This window comes from Zophobas morio, unplaced genomic scaffold (genome assembly GCF_036711695.1).
Source record: "Zophobas morio isolate AGI-343-1 ecotype UQ-CSIRO unplaced genomic scaffold, CSIRO_AGI_Zmor_V1 ptg000006l, whole genome shotgun sequence".
Lineage (NCBI taxonomy): Eukaryota > Metazoa > Arthropoda > Insecta > Coleoptera > Tenebrionidae > Zophobas > Zophobas morio.
Window position 1 is genome coordinate 17,144,840 of NW_026972111.1, and position 19,957 is coordinate 17,164,796.

The window sequence follows — 19,957 nt, forward strand, 5'->3', positions numbered from 1 at the left end:
AATGAGTAAAAATACAAACAACAAAAACTTACAGACTCACGATATTTATTTTATGACTCTTCAATTTAAATTCATCAGAGTATCGATAAATACTCAATACATTGCCAACTAGGACTGGTACTTGCGAACCTGTTGCTAAGTTTAAGAAGGAACTTAAAATATTTATTAGTAGACAATGCCTTCTATAGCTTAGGAGAATTCTTTAATTGTGTTGTCAAATTATTTTCTGATGTGATTTGTGATTGTATTGTTTTGTTTGCACATTGACGTGTCGTATACAATTTCAGTGTTGTCTTAAAGGAAATAAAGTATTATTATTATGATTATTGATATTATTATTTCTAATAATAATTACTGAAATTTTGAAATAATGAAGAGCGCGCGCTTGGCGACTCACACATATAATTTTGATACATAGCAGTATTTACTAATTTTTGGGATAACACGAACAATTTTTTGAAGAAAAGGACTTATACGATCATTAAATCTCCGTTAATCTCAAAGTAGTCAGTAAGTTCTTAGAAAAATTATTTTTTTTACGTACTATACGGTTAACGATATGGATAATTAACTTTGGTTGATACTGTAACATCAATACTTAAACGATATTTTTAACGTATGTACGCGGATAGTTTCAAAGTAACCATTTTTGTAGTTTCGGAGATTTATCTGGCTAATAAAATCCCTAACAGACGAACAGACAGATGAAAACGTGTTATAATAATTCGTTTAGCTTACATTTGCCAAGTAAAAGAGAACATTTCCGTTCTTTATTATCCTTTGTTTAATAGGTTTCTCTGTTTATATTTAGAATGACAACTTACGTTACAGCTGGGAAAATGCAGCAAAAGTATTAGATATTCAATACACAAGAAGTGTTGTAATTTGATTTCTTATTTGTTGCGAAAGTTCAAAGCAGGTGGAGAATTTCAAAGGTAGCAGAAACGTTATATTTTGAGAGTACCAGATAAGAGGTTCCCGAGTTTTAGCTTCTAACATATGGATAAAAGGGAAAATTCAACAAGTTTTAGGTGATTGGATGTACCTCTGTCCCATGTTTCATTAGGTGATGTTTTGTAAAAGACACAGATTGATCAAATAATTCAATTTACACCATTGAGCTATTTTTATTAACCTTGAAAATGTTATTCAAATAAGAAAAATCTTAATCTTTTGTGTACACGATGTGGTCCACTTATTATTCCTTAAATACTTGCTGTTAAAAGAATAGCTTGATATAAATGTCGGTATTCTTTTTCGTGTCAACTTTTCAAATTTTCTATGTAAATATAAATAATAAGAGTTACAAATTACATCATTTTTCTCAAATAAAATCACAACAGGAATCAAAAGTCGTATGATTCTGAAATATTTTAGACCGCCGTATTCTGGCTACGATTTCCCAACCGCAGCTTTGTTTAACGCAGTAGTTTGTGTTTGATGGGTCACACCGTGTATTTTCGTTTCATGACCTTATTTTGCGTATTTTGCATTTTTAATTTATTATAATTAACTGCTTTAAAGATGACTTATTAAAAATGAAATTTCTAATATATCCTACTTGATTGATACTTCCATGAGATTTTTTAACATAAGACGATAATTAGGTACTATTTTCAATTAATTATGGTAAGATGCTATTTGATTAGAATAATTATGGCAATTAACGAACTAAATACAGTACAGTAATACAGAATTTTAACGTTAATAAATTATTTTTAAGATGAAATCAGTGAAGGTATTGATTTTATATATTTAACTTTTTTTTTGATAAGTAACATTTTTTTCTTTTTCTTCTTTTAATTTTTCTATGGTTTTCGTAATTTTATTTTTATTTTGCACCCCAGTAAAGGCGGCACTAAGTAAAGTAGGCCAGAGAAAACAATTATAATTGTAGTTTTTACAGCATGCATTCTGTACGTGTAAAATTAAATACAAAAATGTAGTAAACCGTGTGAACATTAATACTGTTATTTTTTGCAGAAATGTAGTGATACACGTGTGTCTGACAAGAAGGTTTTCTTTACATTTGCCAGAACTTTGCCACCATCGAGCAAAGTGTCAAAAAGCGTCGTTGCTTTATTGCGAGCTTTCCAGTGGCATCGTTTCGTGGTCGTTTCGGGCACGCATCCAGCTTCTGCAAGCGAGGTCCAGGAAGCAATTGAGGTGGGTGTATGTAAACAGTGCTACACTTACCAGCCACGATTTGTTTACTTCTCCAGAATCTATTAAACTGCATAACTTGTTTGGTTCAATAACTCCATTCTTTTAATATTATAATATTTAAAAGAAAAATGAGTTTGCACAAGATATTGCGTTGTTTAGTGTAAGAAAATATTTGCCTTCAGATTTTGGTTTAGCCAATATTCTGTTTTTGATAGATATGTCAATAAATTAATGTGAACAACCTCGTACCGGTTAGGCGCTTTTTATTGGAAAAGTTAATTACAACTGTGTGTAGCTTGATCCCGTGACGTTATAATTAAAGCGTCGACTGGATTTTTCGTGGCAATTCAAATAAAAACCGTGTTTTTTCGGATGAACGGGTAAACATTCTCACCTTAGTGGGGGTGCAATTAAACTGTTGGTGAATTTAAAAGCCAAGTGCTCTTTTTTACAGGAACTTTCGATCATTCATGGGTTGACTGTCACCGATATTAAACAATATTCAGATTATATTCCTCATTATATTGAACAGATGGACAACATAGTTGCTGATACCTACATGAAAACTCGAGGTAAGTCAAAATAAAATTACAAAATACTGGGGAAGTTAAAGAAACGGAGAACTAAACAGGAAATATCTACACTATGTGTTATTAATTTCGATAATTCACTTCTTAATTGTTGGTAGAAAAATAAACTTCTAGAGTCTACTCAAGTGCTGACAGTTTCCTCAAACACAAGTCAAAAATGCATGAAAACTATTTCTAAGCATCTCAGTATTTTGGTCTCTACAATAATAGGGAAATTACTTGATTTGAATATTTCCAAACCTCAAAAAGTTTTAACAAAATTACATACAATTGTTAGCTTATGTTTCGTGTTAAAATGATGTATATGAACTTTAGTAAAGAAAAGTTGCTGGTGAAGGGAGTAGAAGGTAGGATAAAAGGGTTTGTTGGCCGCTTTGGCACTACTACTATCTTCTTTCCCTCGTCTTCTATGATTTTGTGGAGAATCCATAGAATGAGTGAAAACGGTAGAAAGGCGCAAAAATAGAGGGAGGCCCAAGATACCGTGAATACGTCGATAGCTCAGCATTTAGGATTGTGTGTAGGAGATCAACTTTTTGCATTTCGTAATAATGTTGGATGCAAACAGGTTTATCTGGAGTAAAGCTATGTTATACTAGATTTTCTTCTGGCCTCATACCAGGGCCAAATCTGATAGGTGACGTTGTTCAGTCGTCTGAATGTGATCCTCCTACCATTCTATTAATATAGGCAACGGCCGTGGTGTTGTCTATCCGCAAGAGTCCAGAACCCTTGACTATAGCTCCCCCAGTGAGCTATAGCCACACGATCTGGCGTCTATGAATATTACTACACAGTATTTGCTAAGTGTCAGGGAGATATTTGTTAGGGGAATCTTTTCAATCCGTTATTTAAGATCAAGCTTGAGTTCATGGGTGTCATACAGATTGCCGTTGTTGCGTTTGACAGCCAAATATTTTGTCTTTCTAGACGTTTAACGTGAGTCCAACGATATTTAACAGCTGGCTAAATTGAAAGTGAAAAAAAAAAGTGAAGACAAATGTTTCATGATGGATTTTCTTTTATGTTCTTGGAGAGATATAGACAGATTAAAGAGAAAACTAACGCTCTCTTACTCTAGGTGAACTTTTACCTTCGCGTGGTACAGGATGATTTCACAAACCGGGACGTTCGTTTAACTTTTACATTACATACCAATACTAAATTTTATTTATTTAATAGGTGCCATTCAATGATTTTAATTTAAATTTTCAGAATAAAAAATGCTATACTACAAATTTTTTTAATGAGTAGAAAAGCAATGTGTTTAAGAATGTTAAAAAAGTACTTGTTCAATAACAATTGCACACTTTTGAAAAAATATTATTAAACAATATGCTACAAAAATTTAGTGTTCTTTTTTCAAAATAACTAAATAGGTAAAGTAAAATAACAATTAATTTTCGACTTAACCAATGCAGCTTTTCTTTTTATTAATTAAATGAATTAGTAAATTTGGAGACAATTTTTTTGTACTGCGAACCTTTAAGGTATTTTTATTTTCCGAGCGTAAGCTAAGGGAATATAGTAATCCAGTCCATTGGACGAATATCCACTTTTTTTAAATTTGAAAAAACGCTGGATACATCTTTACGCTTATTGCATTTTAATTAAAGTTCGTTCCGTTTTTAGCTTTCGTTGTTTGTTTTTGGTTGTTGATTTAAGATTTAATTAAAATGGGTTTGTTATCTCCCATGTGGTGGATTTTAGATAAGCTGTATAGTTGCCACTGAATCGTAGAAAGATGTAGACATAAAAATCGTCATCTGCAAACTTTCAAAATACAAAAAAACTGAACTGCACCAATAATTATTAACAGAGTAAATTGAAAATAAGGTGTCGAAAATAGTCTTTTCCAATTTCTAATAAAAAATATATAATAAATTTAATCTCATTAACAAAAGAATAGTTTAATGCGAAATTGCAAAAAATTTTGTATGATACACGTGAATAAAAAAATTTGATGCCCTCAAAAACATTATCGCGCTCAACTTCGTCTCGTACGCTAAACTATTTTTTCGTGAATAAAATTCGCCTTTTTTCACTTATTCCATAAACAGTTATTATTTATGAACAAAATGTTAATGATCAAAATCGAGACCGTTTGTCTAAAGGTGACAAATTTTATTTGCAAAAATCAGGTAACTGTGAATTAGAACCATAATTACGAACCTTTGTTGTTTCTCTGTTGGAGAAGGATATAGCCCTTTTACTTCCAAAGCGTAAGCAAAGGAAGTATTGTAATAGGATCCATGGGGCGACTGACTACTTTCAAGTTTTCTCGATGTTTCATGATCCCTAGAGTGCGAAAAAAATGGTCGCCCGCTTCCATCTGCCTGTCGTCTGTGTCGATGTTTATTAGGCCGATAAACTCCGAAAGTACTGGATCGATTGTCGTCAAATTTTATGCGTATTTTAAGCGTTTCGTGTAGATGGCAAAACGCTAACCAAAATTTGTCTAATCATCACCACCAACAATTTGATGGCGTCCACTCATTCTATTGCTTAGTTAAGATTATCCAAATTTTATTTTCTACTTGTGGTTTATGATTCTACTTTGATTTTGTTTATTATTATTATATTTATGTATTGCGTAGTCCGTCTTGTTTTTTAGAGACTTTAGACACATAATACGGTCTTCCATTTCCCCTGCGGTTTAAGATATCAGAATTATTTACTACAGTACAGTTAATAATTTGAAGAAGTTAGATTAATCTTAGGAACCTTTGAGTTAAAAAATTCTGATATCTACTTAATTTACTGTAAATATTTATCTCTTTGATATTGAATTTATGACATTTAATATTACGACTGACTGTCTTCGAGAGGTTTTACGTTACCTTCGACCTTTCTTTTATTTGTATAAGCTGATTTGCATTTACATTCAAAAGTCAGATATTAACTAAGATCATGTGCCACTTAGTGACATGAAGCAGTTTTTGCTATCTGAAAAAACCAGGCAGTATTCGATTCAGTTTAGAAGTTGGACTTGAAATATACCTATTTCTACGTATATTAAAAAACAAACAGATAAGGTCTCGTTTTATTCGTTATATTTCCAATCCCTAATACTCCATGTAATATTAACAAAACTGGCAGAGTTGATGCTGCTAGAAACGATTACCCTTGGCCTGAATCTTTATAATATCCATAACAATGAGGCATGCAAAATATGTTCTAGAAACATTTTGTTTCGCTGCAACATTGGTTCTAATACCTTTTTAGATTACGGTTTCATGCTTTCAGGATAGTATTTTAACATATCCATAATGTTTTAAGAAACAAAATTTGTGTCAAATAAGTTTGTTTTGAATCTGTTATGTATTAATTCTTTAGACATATAGTACAATATGGACGCACGTTTTCTTTAAACATTTAAAATCACATTCAGTTTAACATAAATTCAACGAAATGTTATTAATATCATTAGTTTCCGTTTTAGTATATGTCTTCGTCGGTGAACACATCGCATTAATCGACTTCATCAAGTGCTTACAAAGGCGTAAACTCTTAGACACGGGAGATTATGTTGTGATATCTGTCGATGACGAAATTTATGACCCCAATAGAAGAATCAAGATTATTAGACGAGGTAAATCTAATTACAACAGAATTTCAAGTTTACTCTAGACCTTTTTTTATAAATTATGTTACAGACTATCTCGATCCTTTCCTCAGTGAAACATGGGGCAACGTTAGCGATGTAATGGGTTTCAGATCGGTGCTCAAACTCACTCCATCTCATCCACGCAATCCGAAATACAAGTAAATGCTAGTTATTACAATTTCCCCCGAAAGTATCTGACGATTTTTTTTAGATACGTGTGTGAAAAGATTAAAGCTTCTTCAGCTAAGCCACCATTCTGTGTCCCCTATCATCATAAAATATTTGACAGTATATCGGTAAGCAGCAGATTTAGAATGTTTGCAAAGCCATTATAAGTTTTCCTAATTAAACTTCTAAACTCCTAAAACAGATTATGGTGGAACAAATAACATTCTCTCGATTCTAAAATAGTGGAACGAACTTTTATCGAGTTATAAACGATAATATAATTAAATGCTTCTTAACTAAGCAAAAACAAATTTAAATTTAGAACTGGCGAACACTTAGTGCTTTTTATTTTGAGTACTAAACTTTCTGCTGTTAATTTCAGATAAATTTTGTGCCTCTATTGAACATTAAAAAAGTTAAACGTTAACTTTTCTTACAAGTAGTATTCTGTAGTAGGTAGTACATATATATTCTATTTATTTGTATGATGCACCAGATGCACATTTTACACAATGTCGATGCGTTTCACCAACTACATTTTTATGTTATCGACCAGGATGTATCAAATTAACGGTAAAGTGAGCTGCGTATATTTCATACTAGTATCTTTCTTAAACAAGGAATTTCGTAGAGGTCTTGTCAGTTTTTAAAAACGTATACACATCTAGTACTGTTAGAATTCGATTTTTATGTAATAAAATTTCACTATAAATTGTGTTTTTTTTTAGAATTTATGTCGGTTTAATTTATATTTTTCTTATTTATCACATCATATTTCATGATTTACTAGGCTTTTTAAAAGTAATATAGTTAAAAATTGATGATTCTCATAATGTAAATCTTAAAAAAGGAACTTTATTTGTGTATTATACCTGCGCAAAACGTATTTTGAAATTTTCGACAAAAGCATCTTGAGGTAGGTAAAGTCCGCGATCTAATATTTTGAGAACGAATAAAAATATTCAAATTCTGTGAACACCATTGTTTCTAGCTTGAAAGGGGAAACTTAATTTAGTACATTGCAAACATCACGCCATGAACATATGTGGTGTCGGCGTCTTCTGGAAGGTCTTGTAGTTGGGCAAGGAGAATGAGCTCTAGTACCTCTTCGACGTAACGACGGGCAATTAATAGTGTGGCCGAAATATTGCCCCCCTCACCTCCCCCCCTCCCCAGGGAGTTAAGGTCGTATGGCGACGTTTAGCAAATTGTATATTTTGCCTTTGACCTCTAAGTCGTCTAATCCTTATATTCCGTAAGAATGCCACAAACAAAACACTGGATACTTCGTTAAAGACGATTTGTTGCCATTCAAAGTCCCAGTGCTGTCTATCCTGACTCCATTGTAGTCTAGTAGCTTTAGGTTGTCGTATCAGCGGAAGACGAAAATAAGGACGAGATTCATCGAGATTCTACGTCCAAGTCTTCTACATCCAATTGACTTTAACGGCTCGGGATGGTTCTGATGGATCGTAAATAGCACTTCGCCTTGGGAGCCGATCTTCCCGTTCTTGTGTTGTTCGACGACGTTGACGACTTCTACGGCGAGATTCTACTAGGTTTGCTTCTTGCCCATCTCTACAGATCCGTCTTAGTTATTGTGACATGGGGTGGGCAAATTTGTCTATCAATTTCACGAAAACTTAATCCTATTTTACGCATACCCACAATTCGTCTTCGCTTAAAGGACGTAAGTTCATGAAAATTTTCACGTCTTCGAACTCGTGGCATTCTATAGGGCCCAGATAATTTGAATAAACCAAAAAAAATGCCAAGCTAATGCCATAAAGATTTTCAAAGTCTTTAAATAACTTTTTTTTTGACACCAGATTCTTTGCGGTTTATTTTAACAATAACCCTAAAAAATCTATTATGATATACTTGCATAAATTTGGTGTTAAAAGAAAGATTCTTTTAATATAAGTTCGAGAATGTAAAAATTTCGGGTGTTTCATTTGAATAATATGAGAAAACTGTCAATTTGCAAGTTTAACCACTCTGTATAAATACATTTTTTCGGAAGATAACAAAAAAAATTTCTGCAAAATTCTAAATCTTAGTTTAAAGCATGGAGAAGTTGATAATTTTAAATGCTTCTCTTTAAATGTTAATATATATTATATGATTGCAATGAAACTATAATAAGTAGAAATTTAATCTAATGTAAGTAGTGAATATACTCGTAGAACGGCGGACTTAATGGATAAACTTTGCGGATTTTGCATGTAATACTTCTTCAGGGAATTTATTGACTTTTTAACAACTGACAACACCACCGGGAAATTCTTCATATAACATGTGGGTTTTTACACAGACAACTTCATCTGACATGAATTATAACAGAACTATCTAAATCTTAAGTAAAAAAAAATGGCAAAAGAATTTTTTTCGTTTTAGGGATTATCGTGTAATAGGTACATCTATGCTCTTCTAGAATCGTTATCACAATAGTTTACTCATATATTGGAATTAAATATTTGACAGTAAGAGCTATTAGAGTAGTCTCCTAATTTTCTTGTTAGCTAAAATTGTTATTATTAACGTGTTACATATGCGTCCATTTACCGAGCTTACTGTTAATTATGTTAGCAAACATTTTTAGTTAAAAGGTTGATATTAATTTAAATGACATTTTGAATTATTCATTTAGCTTCGTAGAGACACAGCTTGTAAATAAATTAATAATTCATTATCACATTTTAGCGTGAATAATTCTTGGATTCGTGTCCTCTGATTTTTTAATGAAGGTTTAAATTTAAGAATGAGAATAAATTTCTTCATCTAAAATAAAAACCAACTAAAACACTGTAAGAAACACACAAACGTTCTACAAGCTGATTTTTTTATACCTCGTAACAGGAGAAGTTGAGGGAATCCGTAGCTCTTAGTACTAAACAGGGTATACTGGTATATGTACAGTTATACTCACATAAATCCCGTACAGATGACAGTCTGAATTTGTATCCATGCTATTGATTTTGTATTGATTTTGACACAAAAGTGAGGTTGCACAGGATTTATGTACGCATGACTGTCCGTGCTTTTCGTTATCGACTGTTTTAATTTTTTTTTGTGATTAATGTTAGACTATTTTTATCTGAACATGCACTTAACTGGTTCTCTGTTTACAAAAATATGAATTTAAATTATGTTTTGGTAGAATTAACAACCAAGAAGGATGCCCCGACTAAGAATTAGGAAAGTTGTTTATATTCCAGGTCCCCATCCAGGCGGCTTATTTATACGATGCTGTCATGATTTATGCTAGGGCTTTGACTGAAGTCTTTCAAAACAACGAAGATCCTAGGAATGGGACGGCCGTGTTACGTCGAATAGTCAACAGATCCTACCACTCAATTCAAGGATACGACGTAAGTAACATATTTGACTTTTTATTATTACACAATAACTTATTAATCCTTAACCTACTACAAATTTTGCACAGAAATTATGTTATTAGACCATGTTTGGGCAACGGTGTGCTAAAAGTCACAGTTAACGAAACTTCTTGTTATATTTATTATTAAAAGTTGTCTAGATTTGAGATTATGAGTTGGGAAATGACAATGCCAGTGAATATTTAGATTTTTGTGTCTCGTATATCAACCTTGTTTAAAAACCAAAACATATTAAATGTGCTAGAGCACGGCTTATGAAGCTTTTCAGAGAAAAATGGTTGGAGGTGATGATAAAGATTTTTTCCGGTTTTTATTAATAATAATTTAATAACATGTAGGTGAAATTTAAGATATCTCATTTTGCGCAATCTACTCAAAAAACACAAAATTAATTCAACATTTAAAAAAGGGTTAATACTGGACACAGATCCACATATGTTTTCTAACCATTAGTGGTACATTTTAAACGAAACGCCAGCGATTTCTACGGTTTTTGGCTACTGTGAAGAAACAGAAAATGTATCGTGAACGATATGTCGCGAATGATTTCTTTAAGGTAAATTTTGGTAAGCATAAGCTCCGATATGATGATATTCTTCTGAAGGTATTTTAAATTCATTGATGAACCACTGATTTTATGAAACAATTTACAATGTCAATGATCTTCTGAAGTTCACTGGGTTACAATAATTGCACTGTTAATATTGTTCTTGTCTTAGGAATTTTATAGCAAATATTCTTTACTTAACTTTGGTATCATAAAGTGTCATCTTTCATGACTCTTCTAAACAGTGGTTTTGAAACGTCTTAATATCATCAGCTGCTAAGACGTGCCAAATTTTGACCTATATCAACATACGTTCATAGTTTGCAAGAGTGACAACAGAGGTATTCAAGTGTGCATTTGCATAAGGGACTTTTGAAAGGACCAGGTTCTGTAAATCGTAGACCTAGATCCGAAAGATCTCGGCGTAGAATCGAGAATGCTGTGGAACATAGTTCACGAGGGAATTATATTTCTGTACGAGCAATTTTTCCGCGTTTAAATTTAGTTCTGAATCTTCCCGTATGATTCTTTCGAATACTTGATTCTGTATCTTTACAAATCTCAAAGTGATTTGTAACCTATTTTTATTTATAAATTTATTCCCAACTCAATGTGTAATGCACTTTATTTTGTCGATTTCCGCTTTATGATTCCTTCTCTTTTAAGGTGACTTTTTTAGCTACTCTATTTCTGTTCCCTCAATTTATATATGCATACCTTTCCCTTTTCCTGAAACTGTAATCACCTCGTGGTATAAGAATCAGCTCAGTTTGCGCAAAGGTGAGTATAGTGCGTCGACCGTCGGAGCGAATCTTAACCAATTTTGTTTGTATATGTCAGGGGGTTTTAAGTATTAACACTTGTTTTCATTCCATACCTTGTAAGAGTCTCGTTCCATACTTCAAGGTTCTCTTGTAGGTATCTCGCACTATCTGGAATGATTGTTATGTAATTCCGGAAATACACACCTTGCGAGGTCTACTTTTTCCATATTTTGATAATCTAATATGCACATGCTCTTAGTTCTTCGTTTAGTTTCTCCTATTATGACGCCCATAAATTCTATAAACAGAAGAAGACTTAGACTACCTTTTTGTCTAAACGATAGAAAAGAGGCGATGGTTTGTGTAGGAAAATGTCTGTATTTTTTGGATGATGTGTAATGTAGGGAAGTGGGAATGAGAAAATCTATTACGAGAACGATATTATTAAAATAAATGGCCTGTTTGGAAAGAAAGTCTCAATGATGAGAGCGGTGTTATTGCCAAGCCTCTCTTGGCTTGGCTCATTTAACAAAGGAGTGAATATGGGCGAAACAAATATCGGTGTCGTTATTTACGCCGTCAAAATTATGTTCTGCTATTTTGTTTCTAACCAGTGTATACTAGGACTCGATTCCCATCTTAGAAGGGAGATACATATATGCGGTCATTCTTCAATTTCCCAAAGCATGTATTCAATTTCGCAATCTCTTTGTAGAAGAAGTGTTAGTTTTTCCTTTGAATTCACACTTATTCGACGGTGTCGACACAAAGCGTTAACTAAGGTTTAGTTACTGATGAGATGAGACTGCAATCGAACCTTAGCTAAGGAGAGGACCTATGGGCCATTTGAAGGTTACCCACTGTAGTCCGTTCTGTATTGATGACCAGTCTTCGGGGTTTTTACATGAAAACTCGCCGATTAAACCCCTATTACTGCACGTGACAGGCGTCGGAGATACAACATAACGCAAGACACAATCATATCTACTCGTTAAGTTAAATATTGCTATTTATTGATTCCCGTCCAAGAAAAGTGAATGATTTGTAAATATACAAAATTACCAATTGTTTTATATCTTCATGAATCAAACGAGTGCGTTTTGATGCTAATAAGACCTTGAATCATGGAGGTAGAATACGAGGAGGGAAGATACTCTGAAAAAGCGCCTGATGCCGCGCTTTCGACTGGGATCATAAATGGCTCTTCCAGTTCCTTCGAGAAACTGGTTGTTGTGCTAGAAAGCGCTTGTCAAGAGGCTTGACATAATGATACTAAAATTAACATGTAGCAAGTTAATGACATTGATTAAGTACATATACATATATTTAATCGATGATAATGGTAATGGTCATGAATGGGTAAAGGCCAAATTCTTTTACTATTTGCTATCTGTGAATCCATTCGTAACCAAAGTGCACCGCCTCTAATCCTCTATTGACAAACGATCGCTTGCCATATAGTATTGACAGGGTTATAAATGACTCTTGCGTGGAGCTCTTTTGCCGGCTTTCTTTAGCTTTGGTTAATCATTTAACCAAAGCTAAAGAAAGCCGAGGAGGGAGTGTTCCTCATGGAACACTCCCTCCTGTCATATTACCTTCAGGCCTTGAATAATGAAAATCATCCTTCAAAATCGACGATACTAACAGATGGATGAACGAAATATTGTCTGTTACCTATATCTTGTTGTCTATATGGATTATTATCGTCTAAATCTGTCAAAATCAAATCTTGTAATACATGCAAGTCCAGATTTTTGCTGAAAACAATTTGTACTTTTGTTTTAAGTTGACCACCAAATTCATCTGAAAGACTTCGTAAGCGGTTAATTAAAAAAAATGTATTTAAATGCGTAGTAGATCTGAGATACCATCATTACAAAAAAAAAAAAAACTGAGAGAAGCCAAATTTTGTCATTGCAAATCAGGATACAGAACTATCATTCGAAATGACAAATTGTCAGTGTCAATTTTTGAAAAATTACAAAAAGTAACAATCCACGTTCTGAAAGTTCAAAATGCCTCAGTTAACACGTTCGTAAGCGGTTAATTAAAAAAAAAAAATGTATTTAAATGCGTAGTAGATCTGAGATACCATCATTACAAAAAAAAAAAAAAAACTGAGAGAAGCCAAATTTTGTCATTGCAAATCAGGATACAGAACTATCATTCGAAATGACAAATTGTCAGTGTCAATTTTTGAAAAATTACAAAAAGTAACAATCCATGTTCTGAAAGTTCAAAATGCCTCAGTTAACACGTTCGTAAGCGGTTAATTAAAAAAAAAAAATGTATTTAAATGCGTAGTAGATCTGAGATACCATCATTACAAAAAAAAAAAAAAACTGAGAGAAGCCAAATTTTGTCATTGCAAATCAGGATACAGAACTATCATTCGAAATGACAAATTGTCAGTGTCAATTTTTGAAAAATTACAAAAAGTAACAATCCATGTTCTGAAAGTTCAAAATGCCTCAGTTAACACGAATTCAGAAAGAAACGATTGATCAACGTTTAAGAGATGGAATAATTATCCGAGCTCTTGCTGAAGAATTGGATGTTGCTAGAAATAGGTACTGTTCTACTGGCTAAAAGAAAAATTAGGGACTTTGGAACAATTACAAGACAACCAGGCTTGGGTCAACCGAGAATAACCGCAGCCAATGAAGACTTGCAGTTCACAAATTTCTTGCGACAAAATCCTTTACAAACAACAGCGCATTCCAGACAGGAAACAAATTTCCCCTGTATCACTCATGACAGTACGACCTAGACTACGGGAAACCGAATTAAAAAATAGTTGTGCACCAAACAAAATATACATAATGGAAAGGAATCAGGCTGATAGAGTTGCATTTGCCCAGCAGTACGTCAACGAACCAGCTGAAATGTGGGACAAGGCAGTTGTTTCCGATGAAAAATCTTTCTAATCGTGCAACAATGGATCTTTCCGGGTTTATAGGCCAGTTAGAACTGGGTGTGATCAAGAATATATCCATAAGTACAATAAATCTGGCCGTTTTTCTTTAAAAAGGTGGGCCTGGATTAGCAATAGAGGACCGGGAGTCTGTTTGACAGTGAGTGACTGAATGCTCTTGTTTACAGGAGGATACGGAAAAATGTTATGTTTCCATCGATCTTACCTATATTCGAGCTTCAAAGAAACTTTATATTTCAGCATGTTAGAGTTCATTTTTGTTTTACATAACATTATATTACATCAATGCACAATATTAGAACAACTGCCCTGTTCATCGTGTACAAATGCAAGCCGAATTTTTTGGAAGAACAAGGTATGTGTATTTTGGCCTTCTAAAACTTATAACCCATTGAAAACCTTTGGGGAAATATGAAGGGTATTATTTATAAAAACGGAAGTCGCGTTGTGTGCTCCAGAACAAGCCTAGAAGAGGTGACGGCGATCTTTCGAGAAAGACCGCGTGGCTGTTTAAATGGGAATCATCGTCGGGAGCAGTCAGCGAAGTCCGGACAATGGGAGAAGTAGAGTCTAGTCAAAAGGGCGAATTTTCTAAATTTTGTGCAAATTTGTTTACCGTTAACTTGAATTTGAATTGAATTCTCTGGAGCGTGTGTTGCGAAGAAAGGGGAAGATTTGAGTTTGCCAGCACGGGTGAAATATTAGTGACCACAAGTAAAGACAAACCCGAAGGTTAGTGTAAAATCGTTGAACAATTCATGCGATCAACTAAGATACCTAGTATGTGGAAGAAAATGACGAAGACATCTGATGTAATTAGGAACGCCGTATTTCACAGATGTTAAATGACATACTTTATAACTTTTGACGCCGTCTTTTTTAAATTTTAACATTATACTTCAGAAACGACGGACACCGTATTTTATAAATTATGAACGCGGTACAGCGTGTTAGGAAATGCTTGCAACAAACTTTCAGAGCAAAGGCATTACAAGAAAAGTAATCTAAAATCTATGTACAACTTTTTTCAAAAATGCATAGTTTTTCTTTTAAATCGCCTTAAAAATAAGTATCACACCGTTTTGGAACTGCATGGAGGCCAATTTTTCAATAATACGTTCCATTATTTAAATTTGTATTGTTACATAGCAACGAATTAGGAATGGCAATCTGCTTTCTACCTATCAAGGGAATCGTTAAAAAAAGCATCGTTGCTTAGTTACCGAGTTACATTAACATTGTTCAAATTGTTTCAAATATTATTGTTAGATTTACTGTCATTGTCAGTAATACTCATTGAGAAAAAATGCCAGAATACAGAATAGAAGAATATGTAGACATGCATTTTGTTTATGGGGAGTGTGGAGGCAATGCTAGAGCTGCAGCAAGACGGTATGCTGAACGTTTTCCTGGGCGTCGACAACCGTATCGCGAAACCTTTTCAACTGTGGATAGAAGGTTGCGGGAGACAAGATCAGTTTTACCTAAGAATCAGGAGATCGGACGAGGTCGAGATCCAGATATGGTCAACATTGAAGAACAAATTATCACTCGTGTTGAAGAAGACTCGTCAGCTAGTACGCGTGAAATTGCTCGAGAAGTAGGGGTTGGTCACTGGACTGTGTGGAGAAGGCTACGAGAATCTCTTTTGTACCCGTACCACCTCCAGCGGGTCCAGAGTTTAAGTCCGAACGATTTCATTCCTAGACAAAACTTTTGCCGATGGATAGTGAACAGCAATAATGAAACTCTCGGATTTCTTTCTTCCATACAAATTTGTTAACAAAAGATAACTGCTGGACAATCAAAAAATAAAAAGTTAATGTTGAACGCTGGAGTGCTAAGCAGTGTTTAACACGAATTTTTACCTGATTTTTGAGAATACTTCAACTGCTTAGACTACTTTCTAGAATATTTTTTTATTTCCTAATAATAAAAAAATTCTTAAAAACAAGAACATTATATAGTTAACCATTAAGAAGTAACAAAGAAAATACCTTAAGCGTTCTATGATGTTTATTATCGATAAGGAAATCACTTCCACTGCAAAAAGGATATAAACGACAGAGTTTAAGATGAGGGAATTGGCATTATCGTACAAAGGACAAATGAAAGTACGTATAAAATGAGTTTTTCTGTCATTTCAGTAGCAAGTGTTCCTTGTTACGGTTCACTTTCGCGTACATGGCTTGCGCCGGGATTGTTTGCTTATCTTGTTCTTGCGCAGGAGCCTCATGTACATTGTGTAAGTTCGGATTTTTACCTACAAGCGGCAAATTATTTTGTTGCAATTTTCATAACGACTGGTATACGAACGATCAACAAGCGGAGTTTGTTGACCTACATTCCCAACCGCTCCGCTGCTACATTAATTGACCACATTAGGCGAGTGATCAGTGATCACACCGGACTCGGAGATATGGACCGACGATCTTAGGTCCTACAGAGTCTTCCGAATCTTGGGTGGAGCGTCCTCATATGTTCATTAAAAAGTTAACCATAGCCGCTTTTTTCAAGATTCAACAACAGGGGTCTGCACTAATCAAGTCGAAGGGTACTGAGGAGGATGAAAAATTTTATCACGAGGTTGGGTGCCATGAGTTGTCCTTTTTTGCCGGAGTATTAGATCAACTGGGAGTGCTATTGCGTTTCAGTTAATGAACTATTTCAACATTTCATTCACCACACGTCGGGATTTTTTTCAGCCGAAAGATACAAAACCCCCTTTTTCTGGTATCACTGCAGGTTTTCAGAGGCCGTTTGTGGTGTTTTCTGAAATTTCCGTTAACATCCGCGTTGGTAGCCTTATTAGCGTATCGGAACCGCGTCTATTTCGTTAACTGTAAATCGTAAATTTAAAAACCAACAATATTAACAACGACACCGCTTGATTCATACAAACTCGCTTTTCCGAACGTTCTGGACAAGTTTTCGATCATCTGTACATGTATGTACTGTATGGTTTCAACCGTTGTCTGCGCTGATACTCCAACTTTTCTTCATACGCTAGAGATTATACAATACATCACGTTTTTAAATACTAAGATGAGAAATTGTAATGTTGTATTTACGAAATATATTTTAAATTAATCTGCTCTTTTATAAGTACTATGTACTTTTGTTATTTAAAAAAGAACTACTAATTTTGTGTGAACGGTTGTAATTAATTTTAGACTAATAATAATCCATACTAAGCCTGAAATAAAGAATTGCGGAATTACTAAAGTTTTTCCTATTAATATTCTACGAGTAACATACTTCGTAGTAACTATGTTTAAAAATTTATAGCTAATAAATATGTTACATAATGTACCGACCTTGTACTTGAATTGTTTATTAACCACAGCCGAGCATTTGGACACTAACAAAAGTATTTACTGGGGTGTAGGCTCATTTCCTTGGAAATCGAAGGGCTAAACTGCAACTGCAGGTGGGGGAAGAGGTAATAATTAAACGGTCGTGATATTTTAATGTTTATGTTGAAAGATAAAACTACAAACATGATTAAAGAAAAATGATTAAATATATTCCAGGCAAAAGAACAAAATAAGGCATAGGGGTAAACTTACATAACTAAAATGTGCATAAAAGTGCTAAAAGCCCTACACGGTTGCTTTCCATTACCTCAATCTTAAGAACTACACTATAACCCATGAAATCCAATAAAACTAATTTCTAAAAATCCTTTAATAAACCCGTTACGTTAAAAACCTGAAACTAAATTTACAAAGTGCTAAATATGTGTGATACCTTCTAGATCTAACAATAATACGTGCATTTAAATCCGTAATAACACTAATAACGAAACATCGAAGACTACGAAAAAACGAATTCGAGCAATGGACTTAGCTATTTAATAAACTGCTAACTAATTACCATCAGAAATTATAAAAACAATTAAAACTAAGATTCTGGTTGGATTAATTTTCATAAAAAGCGAACGGTCAATTATTATCGGAAGATCCTCCCCGGCGACCTAAAAGCTGACACAAGGCCAAGAGTAACGCCTGAAATCGAGAACATCTGTTAACGCTAAAAGTTCTTTCCACTCCCGGCGCTACATGTTCACACCAAACGCATCGAAAACCACCGACAAAAACATAAATTAATCGCTTAATAGGTGCATGCGGTCGAAATCGGGAACCCATTAGGCTAACGAGAGCGAGATATTTTAAGTGACACAGATATAACATGGAAATTTTTCTAACTTCTTCCTGATTTCAGCAAATTTTTCTAAATCCAGTTTTCTTCAAAATTCAGCAAAAATTGGGGAAAAATCACGAAACAGGCTGATAGCACGACCTCGAGACTTGACTAAATTTTGCTTCCAGAGCTTCCGCTTCTATAGGGATTCCCGTGACATTAGAGTGTAATAAAAAAGTCTACTATATGTCCTCCATGGGATGTGCCTTAGATCGTATTTCGCAATTTTATAAGGTTTAGTTTCGCTCCGAATAGGATTTTGTCTCTCATGGATTTACGCGAGTTCGGGTCAGGTTAACTCGTAAATTTTTCGGTATTTTCAGCTTGCCTCATTTGGTTCCCATGACGTCATCTCTCGTTGAGTCAGCCTGCGTCGTCTCTGTTAGTAAAGGCAGCGTTCTTTGTTCCATTTTTTTATTGAGATTTATGCGTCTGGGTTTTCACATGCTACTGTTTAAGTTTAGCTACGAATTTTAAAGAAAATAATTGAGATTGGCGATTTTTATGGATGCGTAGTTTTGCGCATGTTGTTCGCAATGTCCGACAAGCGCAATGATATTTGGTATTTGCGAATATGTGAATTTTGTTCTTTCGCTTGGGAAATAAAAATCCAGAATCGGTGGGTAATATTTTATAGGTTACCCGTGAAATAGCATAGGCATTTCCACTTGCAACGTAGATCATTGTCTTGCTCTACTCGTACTTTAAACACGACCATAATACATAACTGTACATTTTCTGTCATAAATAGCTCTTAATAATAAAATAGTGCATATATGCATTTATTGGCTAAGTGTACGTTATTCAGGTTTTTATTGATGGAAACGGAGATGCTGAAGGTAATTTCACAGTCGTCGCTTTGTTGGATGATCAAGAAATGAATGGAACTTTACGGATGAGCATGCAACCTGTTGGTTATTTCCAATACAAATTAAATGGTAGCAACATGTCGACGGCACTTCCAGTAAGGGTAAAAATTTTCACATAAATTCATTCATGATAGTTTTGAATATGTTGCAGGAGTTTAAATACTTGGACATGGACCGACCTATTCAGTGGGTAGGGGGAAAATTGCCTAGAGCAGAACCGAAATGTGGTTTTAATGGAGAAAAATGCATTTATAAAATTGATTGGAGATTTCTTGCCAGCATGTCACTGATGTCTCTGATTGTATTAATTGGTATACTCTTCTGCGTAAAGTAAGTTTTTAGATAGATAATCACTGAAATTGTTAAATGTGGGCAACGCTGTTTTTATTTATAGAGATTTTTAAATCTAATGTAAATTTTTATTATTAAAATATTGCAGACACTATCGTTATGAACACAAATTGGCCTGTCTTTTGTGGAAAATTGATATGAGGGACGTGACTATAATACCCACGGAAACTACAGAATTATCTAACAAAAATATGGTTAGAAAATTTTCAAAATTCCTTTGATAGATGTTTATTTTTGAAAATGGTTATTGAAATATCAACTATAAACAGCTTCACTAACAAGCAGGCACAATAAAATAACCACTTTCACGTTAGACTCAACGCATAGTTATCACTATATTGGTTACTTCTGAAACA

General features: G+C 34.0%; 1 protein-coding gene across 1 annotated transcript in view; it reads left to right on the plus strand.

The window, feature by feature from the left end:
- LOC135123726 (guanylate cyclase 32E) overlaps positions 1 to 19,957 on the plus strand; it is a 48,690-nt gene that overhangs the window by 26,441 nt on the left and 2,292 nt on the right. Inside the window, exons 3-11 of the mRNA XM_064048586.1 lie at positions 1,984 to 2,166; positions 2,621 to 2,738; positions 6,199 to 6,348; positions 6,413 to 6,521; positions 6,575 to 6,659; positions 9,750 to 9,902; positions 19,190 to 19,345; positions 19,402 to 19,580; positions 19,690 to 19,795. Of these exons, the coding sequence (XP_063904656.1) occupies positions 1,984 to 2,166; positions 2,621 to 2,738; positions 6,199 to 6,348; positions 6,413 to 6,521; positions 6,575 to 6,659; positions 9,750 to 9,902; positions 19,190 to 19,345; positions 19,402 to 19,580; positions 19,690 to 19,795 (1,239 nt within the window). The remainder of the gene's footprint in view (positions 1 to 1,983; positions 2,167 to 2,620; positions 2,739 to 6,198; positions 6,349 to 6,412; positions 6,522 to 6,574; positions 6,660 to 9,749; positions 9,903 to 19,189; positions 19,346 to 19,401; positions 19,581 to 19,689; positions 19,796 to 19,957) is intronic.